The following is a 16,213-nucleotide window of genomic DNA, read 5'->3' as shown; positions in this document are numbered from 1 at the left end:
CTCTGTCAAATAAATAAATTTTAAAAATCTAAAAAAAAAAAAAAAAGTGGCTATGAGGATGTCTTTGGCAACAATTGGTGTGCCTACATCCTTTACAACCCGTATAGTGGACCCACTATTGACGTTAATCCAACCCTTAAACTTGTAGTGCTCTTCCACAGTCAATCAAGGAAACAACCCCAACGTCTCTTGCTCCCCCTTAAAATAATCCTCTAGTTTAACGGGGCGGAGGAACCTGGGAGTCTGGGCGAGGGGCCCGGGTGTCTGGGCCTCCGGCCCACACTGCCCTTTGGGTTCCGCGGAGGCGCTTGGGCCAGGCCAAAGCGCAAGAGAAGACCGTGCGGGATGAGGCCAATCCTGACTCGGGTCAGGCCCCGCCCCCCCCGACTTTGCCAAGGTTGCGCGCCCCGCCCCTCCCCAGAGTGCCGCAGGCGGCCGCGAGCTGCGGACTACATTTCCCACAATGCACCACGGGGCGGGCAGGGCTGGGTCGAGCGGCTGGAGCCTGGCCTCCGCCACGAGAGGCCGGCGAGGGCTGTCTTCCTGGGCCGGCGGCCGGGCGAGGGGCGGTGGGAGGGGGCGGTGGCCCGCGCAGTGGCCATGTCTGCGTCTGTAGGGGGCCGTGGCCCCGCGAACCTGCGCCCTCAGTCCAGGTGCGGCCGGGCACCCCTGCTCTCCCGGGGGTCCGGCAGAGTGCAGTGACCGGCAATCTCTGTGCGTCCAGGGCCCCCCGGAGAAACAGGTGAGTACGACTGCCAACCCACGTGGCCTGGGGGTACTGAGAGACTGGAGACCTGTCATTCTTGGAGTGAGGGGCTTGAAGAGAGGGCGCCCCTGCTGCCTATGCTGCCATTTGCGGTAGGAGGTCTTGGTCTCTTTGGGGTGCCTTAGCGGGTTGGCCCCCAGGTGGAGAATACAAAAGGCGAGGACCAGAATCCTTCCTTTGGCTGGGAGGGCAAAGTCCTGTAGGGACCAGTAGCCGGGCAGGACCCACCCCCCAAGGCACTCGCATCTCCTCACCCCCACCCCGTAAAGTCCTCTCGAAGATCGGTAGAGGTGACTGTGGGGTGAGCGGGGAAGCTCCTGGAAGTGTCCTGAGGCTTTGGACTTTGCCCTCAAGGGTGCCCTGGCTCAGATAACACATCTGCCCCTTGTGCTGGGACAGCAACCCTTTCTGGGTTCCAGTTTGCTGGGGGAGGGTGAGCAGCAGCCTTTGTCAGAGAGGGGAGTGGCCACCAGCCGTGACAAGTACCAGGCCATGCTCTCAGCATGGAGTAGGCATCCTCCTGAAACAGCTACAGCACAGCCTCACCAGGGCCCCTGCTGCCATGCATCCATGCATCCTGGCACCACCCTCCCATCTGGAGTCCACTCCCAAAGGGGTCAAGGAGAACAGAACACTATCTAAGCAGGAAGAGGGAGCAACAGTGGTAGGCAGTGAGTAGGGAGGGGCTCTCAAAGGCTCCACCTGCTCCAGGGTGAGCACACTAGAAGGGCTGATGGAGCTGGCCTGTTTGATGACTTTGCTTGTAGGCACAGCAGAGCACTTCTAGGAAAAGTAGCATGCTCTGGGGACTTCTAGAGAGGCTTCCTGAGAAGGTGCCCCAAGGATACATATGGGACTGGTTCCAAAAGACCTCTCTTGCTTAACGGCTTCAGGCCCAGCCTCCCAGGAGCTTCAGTCATGCAGGTCATGGCTCCAGTGGGAACCGGGGTGGTGTTTGCTGTGAGTCACTCACCCTCCCTGCCTAGTTTCCAGAGTAAGTGTCCAGAGAACTGTTTGCTTCATCAAGACTTCTGGCTTCTGGCTGGATCCCCCCGCCCCCATCCCAGACTGGCCTTGGAGATGCGGAGGTGCTACGTGATTTCAGGTAGCAGGGGAACTATTGTAAAGGAAAGCCACTGCTATCCCCAGCCAGCTGACCCTGTCCTCACTTCATGCATGTACCATGCTAGGTACTACTCAGTCATATAGGGCTCAGTCACCTGAAGCCCTCAAGGGATCGGTGGGTAGTGGGCCTCCAGGACATTGGGTAAGTTGCTGTAGACCTTGTTTGGGTCTTTGACCCAAAGGTGCAAGGCACAGAGCAGGGGCATGTGGCAAACCAAAGAGTTCAACTTGGGAGAGTCTCCCAGGAGCAGCCGAAAACCAATGGTCTGTTCCTACAATGTCAGTCCCAATAAAGAGCCAGTAAGCCTGGAGGAACTCCCAGTCCTAGGTCCACAGGCATCTTTTTGGCTGGACGTCACAGGGGCTCACTTCAGGCCAGAGCCTACCTGGCTTCATGAGGTCAGAATCATGTTTTCCCAGGCCAGTTCACTCAGGTCCTGGCTCAGGGTGAGCCAGCTCTCAAAGGACTGATTTATGGAGCAGAAACCACTGGATCTGTGTGTAAGTGCAGCTACATATGGTCTGAATGCTGAGTAAAAATAATCATGGTGTGAGTGTACAAGTGCCTAGTCTGTGCCAGGTAGCCAAATTACATGGATTATCTCATTTAATCCTCCCACGACCCAGTGAATCAGTACTATCGTTATCCCCATTTTATAGATGAGAAAACTAAGGACTTATAAAACCAAACCAGGTTTATCCAGGAACATTGTTCTTTTTTTTTTAAAGATTTTTATTTATTTATTTGACAGATCACAAGTAGGCAGAAAGGCAGGCAGAGAGAGAGAGGAGGAAGCAGGCTCCCCACTGAGCAGAGAGCCCGATGCGGGGCTTGATCCCAGGACCCTGGGATCATGACCTGAGCCGAAGGCAGAGGCTTTAACCCACTGAGCCACCCAGGTGCCCCCAGGAACATTGTTTTTGAGCACTTGAGTACTACCTAACACAAGTCTTCTCCGCAGGCAGGGGTCTCTAGAGACTGCATTATAACCAGGTGTTTCTTTGAAGATCTTTCACCTTTTCCCTCCTGAAGTTATTTATCTGGAAAATGTTGATTAAACTCCTCCTGTGCATGGAGCTAACATACTGAACTTTGTGGCAGGTCACAGGGTGACCTTCAATGTAGAAGAATGAAACAGGGCAAGAGGGGTGAGAATCAGGGCTATTGCAGGAGGAAGGCCTCTCTGGAAGGTGACACTTGAAATCAACCTGAAGGAAGTGAGAGAGTGGGTCATGTCAATATCTAGCTCAAGCAGTGGAATAGGTAAGGTGGGGGCCAGAGGCAGGGAGATGTGGTCCAGGCAGAAAGCTCAACAAGGGCAAAGTTCCGAAGTGAAGAAGTGCTCAGGATTTACATTTACATTACTCTGAAGGAAATCCATGAGATTAGTGTGGCTGGGCTGAAGTAGAGCGAGTGGGGGAAGGGATAGGAGATGAAGTTAAAGAAGTAATGGGGTGGTAGATAGAGTGGGGCCTTGTGCACCACTGTGAGGAAACTGGCTTTGTGAGCAGGGGAATTACATGACCTGACTTCTTTTGATTTCAAGAGGATCACTCTGAGTGCTGTGCAAGGGCCAGACTGTGCAGGGACAAAGGCAGAAGTGGGGAGACTGGTTAAAAGACAGGTGCGACACTCCTGGAGAGAGAATGATAGCCTGGACCAGTGTGGTAGTGGTGGCAGTGATGAGCAGTGGTCAGATTCGGGATACGGGCATTTCCCATTTAGCATCAGTAATCTACGAGAGTTGGACATTATATCTGGAATCACTAACTTAGTGTCTGTTTCCCATTATTTTAAAGGGGGAAAAGTATAATGCTTCCCTCATCAAACCCAAATCCCTAATTTTCTTTTTTCTTTATTTTTAATTTTTTATTAGCATATAATGTATTAATAGCCCCAGGGGTACAGGTCTGTGGATCACAGCACTCACCATAGCACATAAATCCCTAATTTTCTAAAATGGTACTAAATCACAGGAAAAATATATACCTAATATATGCCTAGTAAGGTATAGTGTTAGGATATGAAACGCTTAAAGATCTTCCTCCTGATCACCAGTGTCTGCTGCTTTGATGCAGCATCACGGCCTCTTTCAGTTCCTGCAACAGCCACTATGCAAGTAAGCCCCTTTTGTTGCCACTCAGTGACTTCCTATCTGATTTGGAATATAATTTGAGGCTTTAGATGCATATTACTTTGATTAAATATGGATCAAGTTCTGATGATGTAAAAATGCATTTTTTTTGTACAAACATAAGCTGAATCAATACAGGTTTATTGTATTAGTTATCTTTTTCTGTATAACAAATTACCCCAAAACTTAGCAGCTTAATCCAACAATACATATTTATTATCTCATGCAATTGCTGAAGGGATTTGAGAGGAATTTGGGTGCAGCTTAGCTCAATGGTTCGGGCTCTGGTTCTCTCATGACGTTGCAATCATCTGAAGGCCTCATTGGGGCTAGATGATTTGCTTCCAGGATTGTTCACTCACGTGACTGGCACATTTGATCCTGGCTGTTTGCAGGTTTCAGTTTCTTGCCATGAGTTTCTCTTTATAGGGCTGCTCAAGTGTCCTTGCAACATGGCTAGTGACTTCACCTGAAGAGAGTGAGCCAAGACAGAAAGGCAGCAGCCATAATATCCTTTATGACCTAGCCTCAGAAACCACATGTCATCATTTCCATATTATCCTATTGGTTCCATAGATCAGTCCTGCTCGGTGTGGGAGGAGAGTACACAAAGGCATGAGTAGCAGGAGTTGAGGATCACTGGGGGCCATCATGAGGGCTGGCTACCACAGTTGGGTATTAAAAACTAAAAGGAATTCTATGGGGAAAATATTAACGAGAGAGACATTTTGCTGGGTGCACCTGTATTCTAAAGTGCAGGTGACAGGATTTGCTAATGGTTTGGTATATGAGGTGTGAGGAAAAGAGATGACTCCAAGATCTTTTGCTGAATAATGGAAAGGATGACATCTTTCACTGAGATGGAGAAAACTCTGGAAGGAATAAGATCTTAAGAGGATGATCGGGGGGCACCTGGGTAGCTCAGTGGGTTAAGCCTCTGCCTTCGGCTCAGGTCATGATCCCAGAGTCCTGGGATCGAGCCCCACATCGGGCTCTCTGCTCAGCTGGGAGCCTGCTTCCTCCTCTCTCTCTCTCTGCCTGCCTCTCTGCCTACTTGTGATCTCTGTCAAATAAATAAATAAAAAATCTTAAAAAAAAAAAAAAAGGATCAGGAGCTCAGTTTTGGACATAGAACTTTGAGATACTGTAAGACATCCAAGGGCAAACATCAAGTAGACAGTTAAATGTGTGTGCCTCGGGGTGCCTGGGTGGCTCAATGGGTTAAGCCTCTGCCTTCGGCTCAGGTCATGATTTCAGGGTCCTGGGATCGAGCCCCGCATCAGGCTCTCTGCTCAGTGGGGAGCCTACTTCCCCCTCTCTCTCTGCCTGCCTCTCTGTCTACTTGTGATCTTTCTCTCTGTCAAATAAATGGATGAAATCTTTAAAAAAAAAAAATGTGTGTGCCTCTAGAAGTTGGAAGAGAGATTGGTGCTGGAAATAAAAACCGGAATCATTAATGTATCAGTGGAATTTAAAACCATGACACTGAATAAGATCACCAGTAGATTGAGGACAGGGAAGGGATCTAAGGACTGAAATCTGGGTCCGCTAACTGTAAGAAGAACTGCAAAAAGGACTTAGAAGAAATGGTCCATGAGGTAGGAGGAGAACCAAGGAAAGAGAGTGGTATACCAGAAGCCAAGAAGAAAAAAAAAAGTTTCAGAAGAGAGGAACTGATCAAGAGTATCCATTGCTGCTACTGAGTGAAGTGAGATGATCCTGAGGTCAACTGGTAACCTTGATGGGAGCAGTGTTACTACAGTAATGGAGGAACAAGTCTAGTTGGAATGGCTTCAAGAGTGAGTGGGAGAAGTGGAGAGGCTGTGGCATTATGTGGATTACCAGAAATCCACATTTCCCAGTCCCTCTGGCGACACGACTAGTTCTGGCTCATCTGGGTTTTGTTTTGTTTTGTTTTAAAGATTTTATTTATTTATTTGACAGACAGAAATTACAAGTAGGCAGAGAGGCAGGCAGAGAAAGAGGAGGAAGCAGGCTCCCCGCAGAGCAGAGAGCCGGATGTGGGGCTAGATCCCAGGACTCTGAGATCATGACCTGAGCCTAAGGCAGAGGCTTTAACCCACTGAGCCACCCAGGCGCCCCCTCATCTGGGTTTTGAAGTGTTGATACATGACCTTCCAACCCTGTCTTCCACTGCCCAGTGATGTGGGAAAGGGATGTATTGCAATGGCAGAACTATGAGACACAAGTAACTTGGATTCCTGAATCACTGCTTGGAAGGGAGCTGAATTACTACCACACTCATGGTAGATTTTTTTGTGAGCGATAAATAAACCTTAATGTGTAAAGCCTCTGCCATTTTGGCATTCATTGGTTACACAGTGTAACCTAGCCCACCTGACTAATTAAACCCCAAGTACTATTTACTATTTTGAGGTTGGTTTGTTTTATAAAGGGCAGCAAAAAAATAAAAATAAAAATAAATGGGGTGGAACCTACAGGGAGATTTAGTTTAATTTTTAATTGAAATAAGGCAGACATAAAGTTCACAAATCATAAGTACAGCTCAGTGAATTATAATGGAGTGAACACACCCCAGGGAAGGTGTTTTGAAAGTGGACGGAGCGTCAGCATATTGGCGATGGATAGGGGAGAAGGGGAAACCAATGAGCTGGGAGAGAGGGACAGCAGCTGAAGCCAAGTGCTTGTGTTTGCACAGCGAGAGGAACTGGAGTGGGGGAGTTTGTCTCCGGTGGGGCATGGACAGCTCATCTTCAGTGAGGAGGAGGAAGGCAGCATCTGGCAGGTGAGGCGAGGTGGTGGTGGGAATCTTGGACGTTCTCTATTGCTGAATTCTGTTTCCTCAGCGGTATCACGAATAGTGCTGAGTGAGCGTGGGAGAAGCAGGTGAGGGAAGTTTGAGAAGAGAGAGGGTGTGAACTTATTGTCTAGTGGAGTGGGAAAGTGACACAGAAATGTGCTAGTTTAAAGCAATGGTTCTGGATCTTCTCCTTGGAAGGAAGCACACAGCAATCCAGGTTTCCATCCAGGGAACCAGGTCCAGAAGCCCTGGCCACAACCCTGGGACTGTCAGTAGCAGCTTGCCCTCTGCCTGGACTCGGACAGACGCCTCTCTCTGGGGTCACTCTCTCTTGTGAAAGCTTGTGAAAGAATGGTCTCCAAGTTTCTCACGTGGCCTCTGTCTTCTTGCGGGAGACCTAGGTGTGCCCTCCTTACTGTAGCAACCACACTAAGCTGGGCTCTGCGATGTTACAGTGGCTGTTTTTGCCTGGTTGGGATTTTTCCTATTGCTCTCCATCTCTGCCTCTGAGCAGACCTTTCTTTTCTTTTCTTTTCTTTTTAATATTTTATTTATTTATTTGACAGAGAGATAGAGAGCACAAGTAAACAGAGCAGCAGGCAGAGGGAGAGAGAGGAGCAGGCCCTCCGCCGAGCAGGGAGGCCGATGCGCAGCTCGATCCCAGGACCCTGGAAGCATGACCCGAGCTGAAGGCAGCCACCCAACCAACTGAGCCATCTAGGCTCCCCTGTATTTCTTTTCTTTTATTTTATTATTATTTTTTAATTTTATTTATTGATTTGACAGAGATCACAAGTAGGCAGAGAGGCAGGCAGAGAGAGAGGGGGAAGCGGGCTCCCTGCTGAGCAGAGAGCCCAATGCGGGGCTCGATCCCAGGACCCTGGGATCATGACCTGAGCTGAAGGCAGAGGCCTTAACCCACTGAGCCACACAGGTGCCCCTGAGCAGACCTTTCTGAACAGGTTGCTGTTGAGGGCAAGTAGCCTCTTAGTTATTCTGGCCCTTTGTCAGACGAGGTGGCCCAGGGTGGCCCTCTGGGCTCTGACTCATGCTGGGAACCATCACTCTTGATTGTCCTGATAGACAGGATTAGTGGCTTAGACAATCCCCAAAGGTGGTTCTCCCAAATGATGTTTCTTTGCTCCAACTCTGTGTGGGGTGATCCTGTGGGCCAGCGGTGGTGCCCAGCCTTCCCTTGTTCTGCAGTGCTCTGCGTTCAGTGCAGGAGTGGCCACTGGGCTGCCCTGTCTGTTTTGCACATTGAACTTCTACCAAAGGCTCATTTGAAAAAAGGATTCCATTGCTTCCAACAAAGATGACCCCCCCCCCCCAAAAAAAGGAGCTTGAAAGTCAGTTCTTTGTGTACATACAGGAGTTCCCTGGTAAGAGCTCTGGTGGGATGGGGGATGCATGACCTCTCTATGGGTCTCATACGGGTCTTTGCTGCCCTTCTAGCTTACCCAGCCAGATTTCTCTTAATGGAAGGCTGTGTGCCTCAGATAGACCCCCTCCCCTGGGAATGTATATTGCCTGCGAAGTGAAGGCCCTTCAGCTTGCCATTCAGGGACCCGAGGGGTGACTTGAAGTGAGCCATCCAACTTCGTTATCCCTGTGATCCACTCCTAGCCACCTCCACCCGGCCTGGAGGCTAGCAGAACTGGGAGATCAAGCTGAGTCTGTCCTGGCCATCAGACGGGCACTGAGAACCATCATGTCTCTAGTTGTTTGTAATTGGTAAGGCAAGCCCCAGTGCCAAATTCAGAAAGTACAACAGTGTATTCAGAAAAAAAGCCGGCTCGAAGACAAGCCTGTTTGCTCTTTCTTTGCAAAGGCCGAAATATCCAGAAAGCAGTATTGGTCAATCTAGTTTTGAATGGGGAAATGTTCGTGGTAGGATGTGCACTGAAAGATAGCAGGATACAGAATTGTTTCAATTCCCAACTCCCAGCTTCCTCCCTGTTGTGACATCAGGCAAGGCATCTAAACTCTCCCAGCCTCGGTCCTTTGAACTATATAGCTAGCTTGAGACAGGAGCACCTGCCCCAGGGCAGAGTGATTAGGTGTGGATAACTGTCCAGTGACCTTCTCAGCATGCTGCTTTGGCACTCAATAAATAGCTGCTGTTACCAGTTTGTAAAAATAAAAAATTATTTACCTTTTATGTACATTAAAAAAACTGGGAGGAAATACACCAGAATGCGAACAGTGAAAGATCCTGAAAGGTGGGAGAACGATGACATTTCTTTCTTCAGACCTTGTTGTATTTTCCAAGTTTTCTACAATGAGTAGGTACAATGAATTCTTCCTTTTTCTATTTAGAAAAAGAACAACATAGCTTCATTTTCTAGAGGGGACTACTCAGAACCTGTTCCGCAGAGGTTTGAGCTAGTTGGGTCCTAGTGAGAGATGCTTTCCTCTACTTACCACTATTAATTATGCCAGTGACCTCTGCCCACAGCACCTTCCCCCTTCCCCTCGATGACACCTTTGTTTGCCCCACAGGCGAGCCCAAGGGATGGCTGCTGACATGCAGAGGAAGAGAAGCAGCGGATGCCCTGATGGCACATTGGCTCCTTCTGATGGGCAGAATATGGAGAGAGCTGAGAGCCCCACACCAGGACTGGCTCAGGGAATGGAGCCAGGTATGGGCAGGGTGTGCAGCTCCAGGAAGCTCCAGAGCAGCCTCCAGGGCCACTGGGATTCCCAACCAAGCTTTCACTCCCACTCATTCATGTGTTTGTTCAGTCACTCCGGGGCTATTTGTCAGGTGCTAGGGATACTGTAGGGAACCAGGCTCAGTCCGGCTGTGTCTGGCCTTCCTCTCCACATCATGCTGGGCTCCTCACCCTGTGCTGTCTGGCTGCCAGCACAGGTCCTCCTGTTCCCTGGGTCTACAGTGTACCTTCCTGGCTCCTTCTCCCTCCCTCAGCTCTCAGCTTAAATGTCACCTCCTCACGAGTCAGGCCTGCCTGCTCTGACCATGCTCTATACAGGATACTCATTATTTTGTAATTTTATATGTTTATGTACATATTGCACGTGTCTCGTCCCCAAGATTGTGAGCTCTTTGAGCACAGAGCGGTTGTACCCCCCAATACCTAGTACAGTACCAAAATCCTCATAGAGAATCAAAATATATCTGTTGTATTATTCTGTCAAAAAAAAAAAAAATCAGTAAAGGGGGACTGACATGGTCCCTGCCTTAGGGGAGCCACAGTCTAGTAGGGCCATTGCACTGGAGTGGGTTAGGAACTGTGGCCTGAGCAGGGTCAGGGAGACTTCTCACAGGGAAAGAGTCTCTGAACGCAGGAGGCCCAGGGCAAGGGGCTGGGTGTAGAGCAGTGAACAGCCAGGTTCCTGCCCCTAAGGAGGAGCCCCAGTGCAGCTTGGGAGAAGGATAACAACTGACAAGTAGCACAAGAGAAATCAAGGAGGGAGATGTGATAGAATGCCGAGAATGGGAATTCGGGTGAGGAGGTAACTAGGGTGTTCGCTGAGAGCTGAAGTGTGACAAGGAGCCGGCCATATGAGGAGGTGGGAGTGTCTTCCAGGCAGAGGGAACAGCAGGTGCAGAGGCCCTGAGGTGGGCAGGGGCTTGTTGAAGGTGTCCAGAGAGCAGGTGGATGACAGTCAGTGTGAGTGGAATGGGTAAGGACTGGGAGGTAAGAGTGAGAGAAGCAGGCACGTACCAGCCGCCCCCGCAGCCAGGAGGGGTTGGGGTCTTATTCCCAGTGAGATGGGAGGAGACTGGTGGGCTCTCAGTTGCAGGGAGGCGTAACTCACGGCAGGCAGTAGCAGCAGGGAACAGCCACTTGTCTTGCGGGACAGGCAGTAAGGCTAGAGTGCCATACTGGGCACCTTGCTCGCTGGGAAGGTGGTCTGCCAGCGGCTACCGCTCTAAGCACCAGTGCTTTTGGCCGGCAGGTGCCGGGCAGGAGGGTGCCATGTTCGTCCATGCCCGTTCCTACGAGGACCTGACGGAGTCGGAGGATGGGGCAGCTTCTGGGGACAGCCCTAAGGAGGGTGCTGGGGGTCCCCCACCACTGCCTGCAGACATGCGCCAGATCAGCCAGGACTTCAGTGAGCTGAGCACCCAGCTGACGGGTGTGGCCCGAGACCTGCAGGAGGAGATGCTGCCAGGAAGCTCTGAGGACTGGCCAGAGTCTTCCGGGGCAGTTGGGCGGCCAGCCCCAGAACCCCTCAGGGAGGGCGCAGGCGAGGGGGATGAGGAGGAGGCCGCTGAGGCATGGCGACTGCACCAGAAGCACGTCTTTGTGCTGAGCGAGGCGGGGAAGCCCGTGTACTCCCGCTATGGGTCAGAGGAGGCACTTTCCAGCACCATGGGTGTCATGGTGGCCCTGGTGTCCTTCCTGGAGGCAGACAAGAATGCCATTCGTTCTATCCACGCAGGTGAGCCACCTGGAAAGGGGGGCAGGGAGGGCTCCCCCGGCCAGGGTTAATTCATAGCAGGTTTTAGACCCCCAGGGACTAGAGAGGGCTGGGATGTACTTTGTGAGGGGGTCCAAGGGCCATCCCTCCGCCTCACTGGGCTTCAATATTGTCACCTGAACACGGATAGCAACGCTGACTGCCTGATAGGGCTATTGTGAGGACCAAAGGTGGCTCTGACATGGGCTTTGCCCCTGGAGAGAACCCGAAGTCTGGGGAGGTGACCAAAAAGCCCCAGGTCCTAAGCTGCACCCAGCTCTTGCCATTTAACACAAGCCTGTTTTTCCAAAGTGCTCACTGCATTTTGGCTGGTGCCAGTCTGTGAACCAAGTGGCAGGGACAGACCTGGAGTCCTCAGGGAAAGGGGTCCTCGGGCTGCCGGTTTTACCTTCATCATTCTTAAGTCCCTACTATGCACAGCGCTCTTAGGGAGGGTGGGGAGGACATAGAAGGCGACAAGCTGTGTAGGAAGCCAGGGCTCCGAGGGAGCTGGGCAAGGCCAATCCAGGAAGGCTTCCCGGAGAAGCTGACCCCCCCTCCCTCCACCTTCAGATGGCTACAAGGTAGTATTCGTGCGCCGGAGCCCACTGGTGCTGGTGGCCGTGGCGCGCACGCGGCAGTCGGCGCAGGAACTGGCGCAGGAGCTGCTCTACATCTACTACCAGATCCTGAGCCTTCTTACGGGCGCGCAACTGAGCCACATCTTCCAGCAGAAGCAGAACTACGACCTGCGGCGCCTGCTGTCGGGCTCGGAGCGCATCACCGACAACCTGCTGCAGCTCATGGCGCGAGACCCCAGCTTCCTCATGGGGGCGGCGCGCTGCCTGCCCCTGGCGGCGGCCGTGCGCGACGCGGTGAGTGTCAGCCTGCAGCAGGCGCGCGCCCGCAGCCTCGTTTTCTCCATCCTGCTGGCGCGCAACCAGCTGGTGGCGCTAGTGCGCCGCAAGGACCAGTTCCTGCACCCCATCGACCTGCACCTGCTCTTCAACCTCATAAGTTCCTCCTCGTCCTTCCGCGAGGGCGAGGCCTGGACGCCCGTGTGCCTGCCCAAGTTTAATGCAGCCGGCTTCTTCCACGCACACATCTCTTACCTGGAGCCTGACACCGATCTCTGCCTGTTGCTCGTCTCCACTGACCGGGAGGACTTCTTTGCAGTCTCTGACTGCCGCCGCCGCTTTCAGGAGCGCCTGCGGAAGCGGGGAGCCCACCTGGCGCTGCGGGAGGCCCTGCGCACGCCCTACTACAGCGTTGCTCAAGTGGGCATCCCCGACCTGCGTCACTTCCTCTATAAGTCAAAGAGCTCAGGACTCTTCACCAGGTGAGGGAGGGCCTGGGGACATTGCTTGAGGGAGGTGGGTGGGGTTGCTGGGGGAGAATTGGTCCTGAGCCCTGATGCCCTCCTGAAGCTGACAGCCCCTCTGGGAATGGACTGATATGTTGGGTCTGCTTCCCTCTTACATCAGGGAACCAGCCTCCCTGTCCCTCTGCTCCTAGTGCGCATACCTTTCTCCGCTTTGTTACCCAGAAAGCCCTGAAATGCCCAATACACCCAGGGAAGGAAGCTGGAACCCAGGTCTCCTGGATCCCCTGCCCTGGAGCAAGTCTGCCTTAGGAATCATTTTAGTCCCATCCGGAATGCACAAAACTCCTCCTCCAACGGAGGGGCTGGGGCTGGATGTGGCAACGTCTCTTCTCCCATTACCCCTTTTTGGGTTCCTAGCTCACTTTTCCTCCAGTTCAGACCTGCCCCTCTGTCTTGGACACCTAAACTCAGATTGGCTTCTCTAAAGGAAGGTCACTAAAGATGCCATGAACTTGGGGGAGGGGAAAGAGCAGGGCTCCAGTCTGGGTGGGCCCAGCCCTGGGCTGGAGAGTCTTCTGTGATAGGTAGACAATGCCCTATCCTGGGAGACCATTTGGAGGGTAGGACACGTGGCAGAGTCCCCCTGGCTAGGAATAGTTGTTTCTGGATCTCCAGAGAAGGCACTGGAAGTGATTTCTTTGCGAACCCACTCCCCCGTCTCCAGCCCTGAGATTGAGGCCCCGTACACCAGTGAAGAGGAACAGGAGCGGCTGCTGGGCCTCTACCAGTACCTGCACAGCCGAGCCCACAATGCCTCCCGCCCACTCAAGACCATCTACTACACAGGCCCCAATGAGAACCTCCTGGCCTGGGTAAGGTGGCCCTGGGCTGGGCTGGGCTTCATCAGGGATCCTGGGTAGGGGGCCTGAGGGCTACCTAACCTCGATGATTACCCTGTGCCCCCTCCTCCAGGTGACAGGTGCCTTTGAGCTCTACATGTGCTACAGCCCCCTGGGAACCAAGGCATCGGCCGTCAGTGCCATCCATAAGCTGATGCGCTGGATCCGCAAGGAAGAAGACCGCCTCTTCATCCTCACACCCCTCACCTACTGATGGGGACACATGCAGGTTCAGTGCTCTTCGGCACACTGGGCCACGGAAGCCACGGGAGCCTCCATGCAGGGTCGGCCTCTCTTGCCCAGGCAGCAGGCAGGGACTGTGGGTTGGTGCGTGCATTAAAGTGCTTTGGGGAAGACACTCGTTGGGCCTTGTCACTGGTCCCTTCACTCACCCACTCTCACTCCCATACAGATACTGAATCCTCCCTAGCCCCTGCCCGTGCTCCCCCATGCACAGAGACACCTGCACATTTGAGTCCCTCTCCTTTCTCCCTTGCACAGCATCAGACCACAGGCCTTCCGCATCAAAACTGGGGCTGGGTCTCTTTGCCTTCAGCTGAAGTCTTGCCACACATGAAGAGTTCTCTAGCACCTCACTGGCCTTGCACCCACGCCCCACTCCAACACTCAGTTGAGCCCTTGGTGCCTCCCCTCTCACTCCTGGGGGGGCCCCCAGCGGTGTGCCCCCAAAGGACCAGTCCTATGCCCTGGGAGCTGGGGCTCTGCTCAATAGGCTGCTGTTGTTCAGCAATAGCTGAACTGAGTAAGAAACGGATGGTCAACTAGGGAGGGTCTGAACCGTGGTACGGATGGGTGGGAGCCCTTGGTGGGGTGGTCCAGTGTTCAGCACAGACCTCACATTCAGAGTTCGGCCTCACCGTAGCTCTAGGCCTCTGGGGAAATTGTCCCAGCTTGAAGGGCTAGCCACCTCAGCATCTGTACTTCCAGCCAGTACATGGCTCCAGGAGTGAGCTGGAGAAGACCCAGCTGGGACACGGGTGATCCCTGCCCTAGGAAGGGCAGGTGCCAGTGGGCACACTGGGTCCTCTTTGGCCACCCTGTACTCTGGCATGACCCAGCCCATGGGGGTCACTGTGAACATCCCTGGAGGCTCAGCAGTGAAGGCCCAGCCCTGTTCACTGTATCCCAGGACTACTGGGCAGAGCCCAAGGCACAGCTCAGAAAGCTTCTACCTTGCTGCTGGCAGCGGGGGGTGGAGGCAGGGAGCGCTTTCCCAGTTCTGCCACAATTTAACCATCTCATTGGTTAGGGGAGCAAAAGACCTAGAAAATGTTTATGGGAGAAAAGTGTCCACTGAATATGGTCTTCAGACAGTAGAGTGAATTCCCCTCATGCAGTTTCTGAGAGCTGGGCTAAAACCAACCCATGCTGGGAAAAAAACTGTGTGGATAGCATGGGCCAAGGGTACACTACAATGGTTCAACTGTCCCAGGAAATGGCAGCGCAGTCTCTGCCCTTCGCCCCATCCTGGGTCATATTAAAATGGGTATATGACCATTCTAGGAGGCACTCCACCTGCCCTGACCCCAGAGTCCTTGGGGAATAGCCACAGGTTTGGTGGTGCTGCTCACCCTGCACATGTGCCCTGGGTCTCTTTTCTGCCTGTTCCTGCTTCTATTTCTCTCCTTGATCCTGGCCAGTGCACCAAACCACTGCCTCTGGGGCTAGGGTGATGCCATGACTGCCGTTGGCATTCTTCTGGTCAGTGTTCCACCCCTAGGTACCCCTGTTGGCTGCTGTGATCCTCGTAGGGCTTTCAGCTCCTCTGCAGTTCAGCACCTATTCTGGGTGGGTGTGGGAAGGGGTAGTCACAGACGAGTGTGTGTACCCACTACAGGAGGCCCCTGAAGTGTGGGGTTTATCTGGGGATCAAGGAAGGGATAACAGGCACACAGGGAAGGTGTTCCAGTGGAGGAACCAGCATTGCAAAGTGAAGGACCTGGTAAAGAACCTGGTATTACTGGTGGACAATGAAGTTTGAGGACTTTTCAAGGCCTATGGTTCTTGAACTCCAGGCAAAAGTCTGGCAATGGGGAGCCATGAGTGTTTTAAAGCTGCAGAATGATATGATCATACCATGGTTAGAAAGATTCCTCTGCTGACACTCAGATGATCTCTTTGGGTTGGAGAAAAAGGCCAGCACTAGTTCTTGGGAGTCGTGTTCAGAGGGGTGTGAGAGCCCAAAATGGGAAAAGAGGGCATTCCTTCGAGGTCACAGATGCCAGGGCAGTTGGACAGGTCCTAAGCCAAATATGGGCCAGGCCTTATGAGTTCAGCTTGGGGGAGCACTCATACCTAGCACAGACTTCCCCTGCATGGTTTGCCTGTCCCTTCCTGCACAGTGAGCAGTTGAGGAAGGAGGAAGGGGCGCTACTGTGGATGCTTGGTGTCAAGGACCAGGGTTGCCCAGGAAGGAATGCAGGCCTGGGGGCAGCCAACATCTTGGCCACACGGTGGCAGCAAAGGATCAACTGTTGACTGCTGTACCCCAAACCTTAAACAGGTGGCTAGGGTGATCAAGGAGGGCCCTGAAGTCTTCTCCCAACCCATAGAAGTCTCTCCGAATGTTCTGAGGCAGGATGGGGGTCCAAGAAACTTTGTCTCAGCGCCAGCAGAGAATGTTTCATTTCAGTTTTGCTGTGCATGACTATCTTTAGGCATGTTGACTGTGAAACACAGGAACTGTGCCATGATTTTTTTATGGGTATTTATTCATTTCCGGGCCAATTCTGG

General features: G+C 52.6%; 1 protein-coding gene across 2 annotated transcripts; it reads left to right on the top strand.

The window, feature by feature from the left end:
* Positions 1-543: 543 nt before the first annotated feature.
* LOC111144318 (MON1 homolog A, secretory trafficking associated) lies at positions 544-13,820 on the top strand. Of its 2 annotated transcripts, XM_022498561.1 has the most exons (6): positions 544-742; positions 9,311-9,450; positions 10,733-11,218; positions 11,810-12,575; positions 13,285-13,432; positions 13,533-13,820. In XM_022498561.1, exons 2-6 carry the CDS (start codon positions 9,324-9,326, stop codon positions 13,671-13,673), a joined length of 1,668 nt encoding a protein of 555 aa, XP_022354269.1. In that variant the 5' UTR covers positions 544-742; positions 9,311-9,323; the 3' UTR covers positions 13,674-13,820. The 2 variants fall into 2 exon arrangements, with proteins under 2 accessions (XP_022354269.1, XP_022354268.1); XM_022498560.1 differs by lacking the exon at positions 544-742 and having other exon boundaries at positions 9,383-11,218.
* Positions 13,821-16,213: the final 2,393 nt, after the last annotated feature.

The sequence above is a fragment of the Enhydra lutris genome, unplaced genomic scaffold, assembly GCF_002288905.1.
Source record: "Enhydra lutris kenyoni isolate GAN:26980312 unplaced genomic scaffold, ASM228890v2 scaffoldscaffold10, whole genome shotgun sequence".
Taxonomy (NCBI): domain Eukaryota; kingdom Metazoa; phylum Chordata; class Mammalia; order Carnivora; family Mustelidae; genus Enhydra; species Enhydra lutris.
This window is presented reverse-complemented; position numbering and strand designations above follow the sequence as displayed.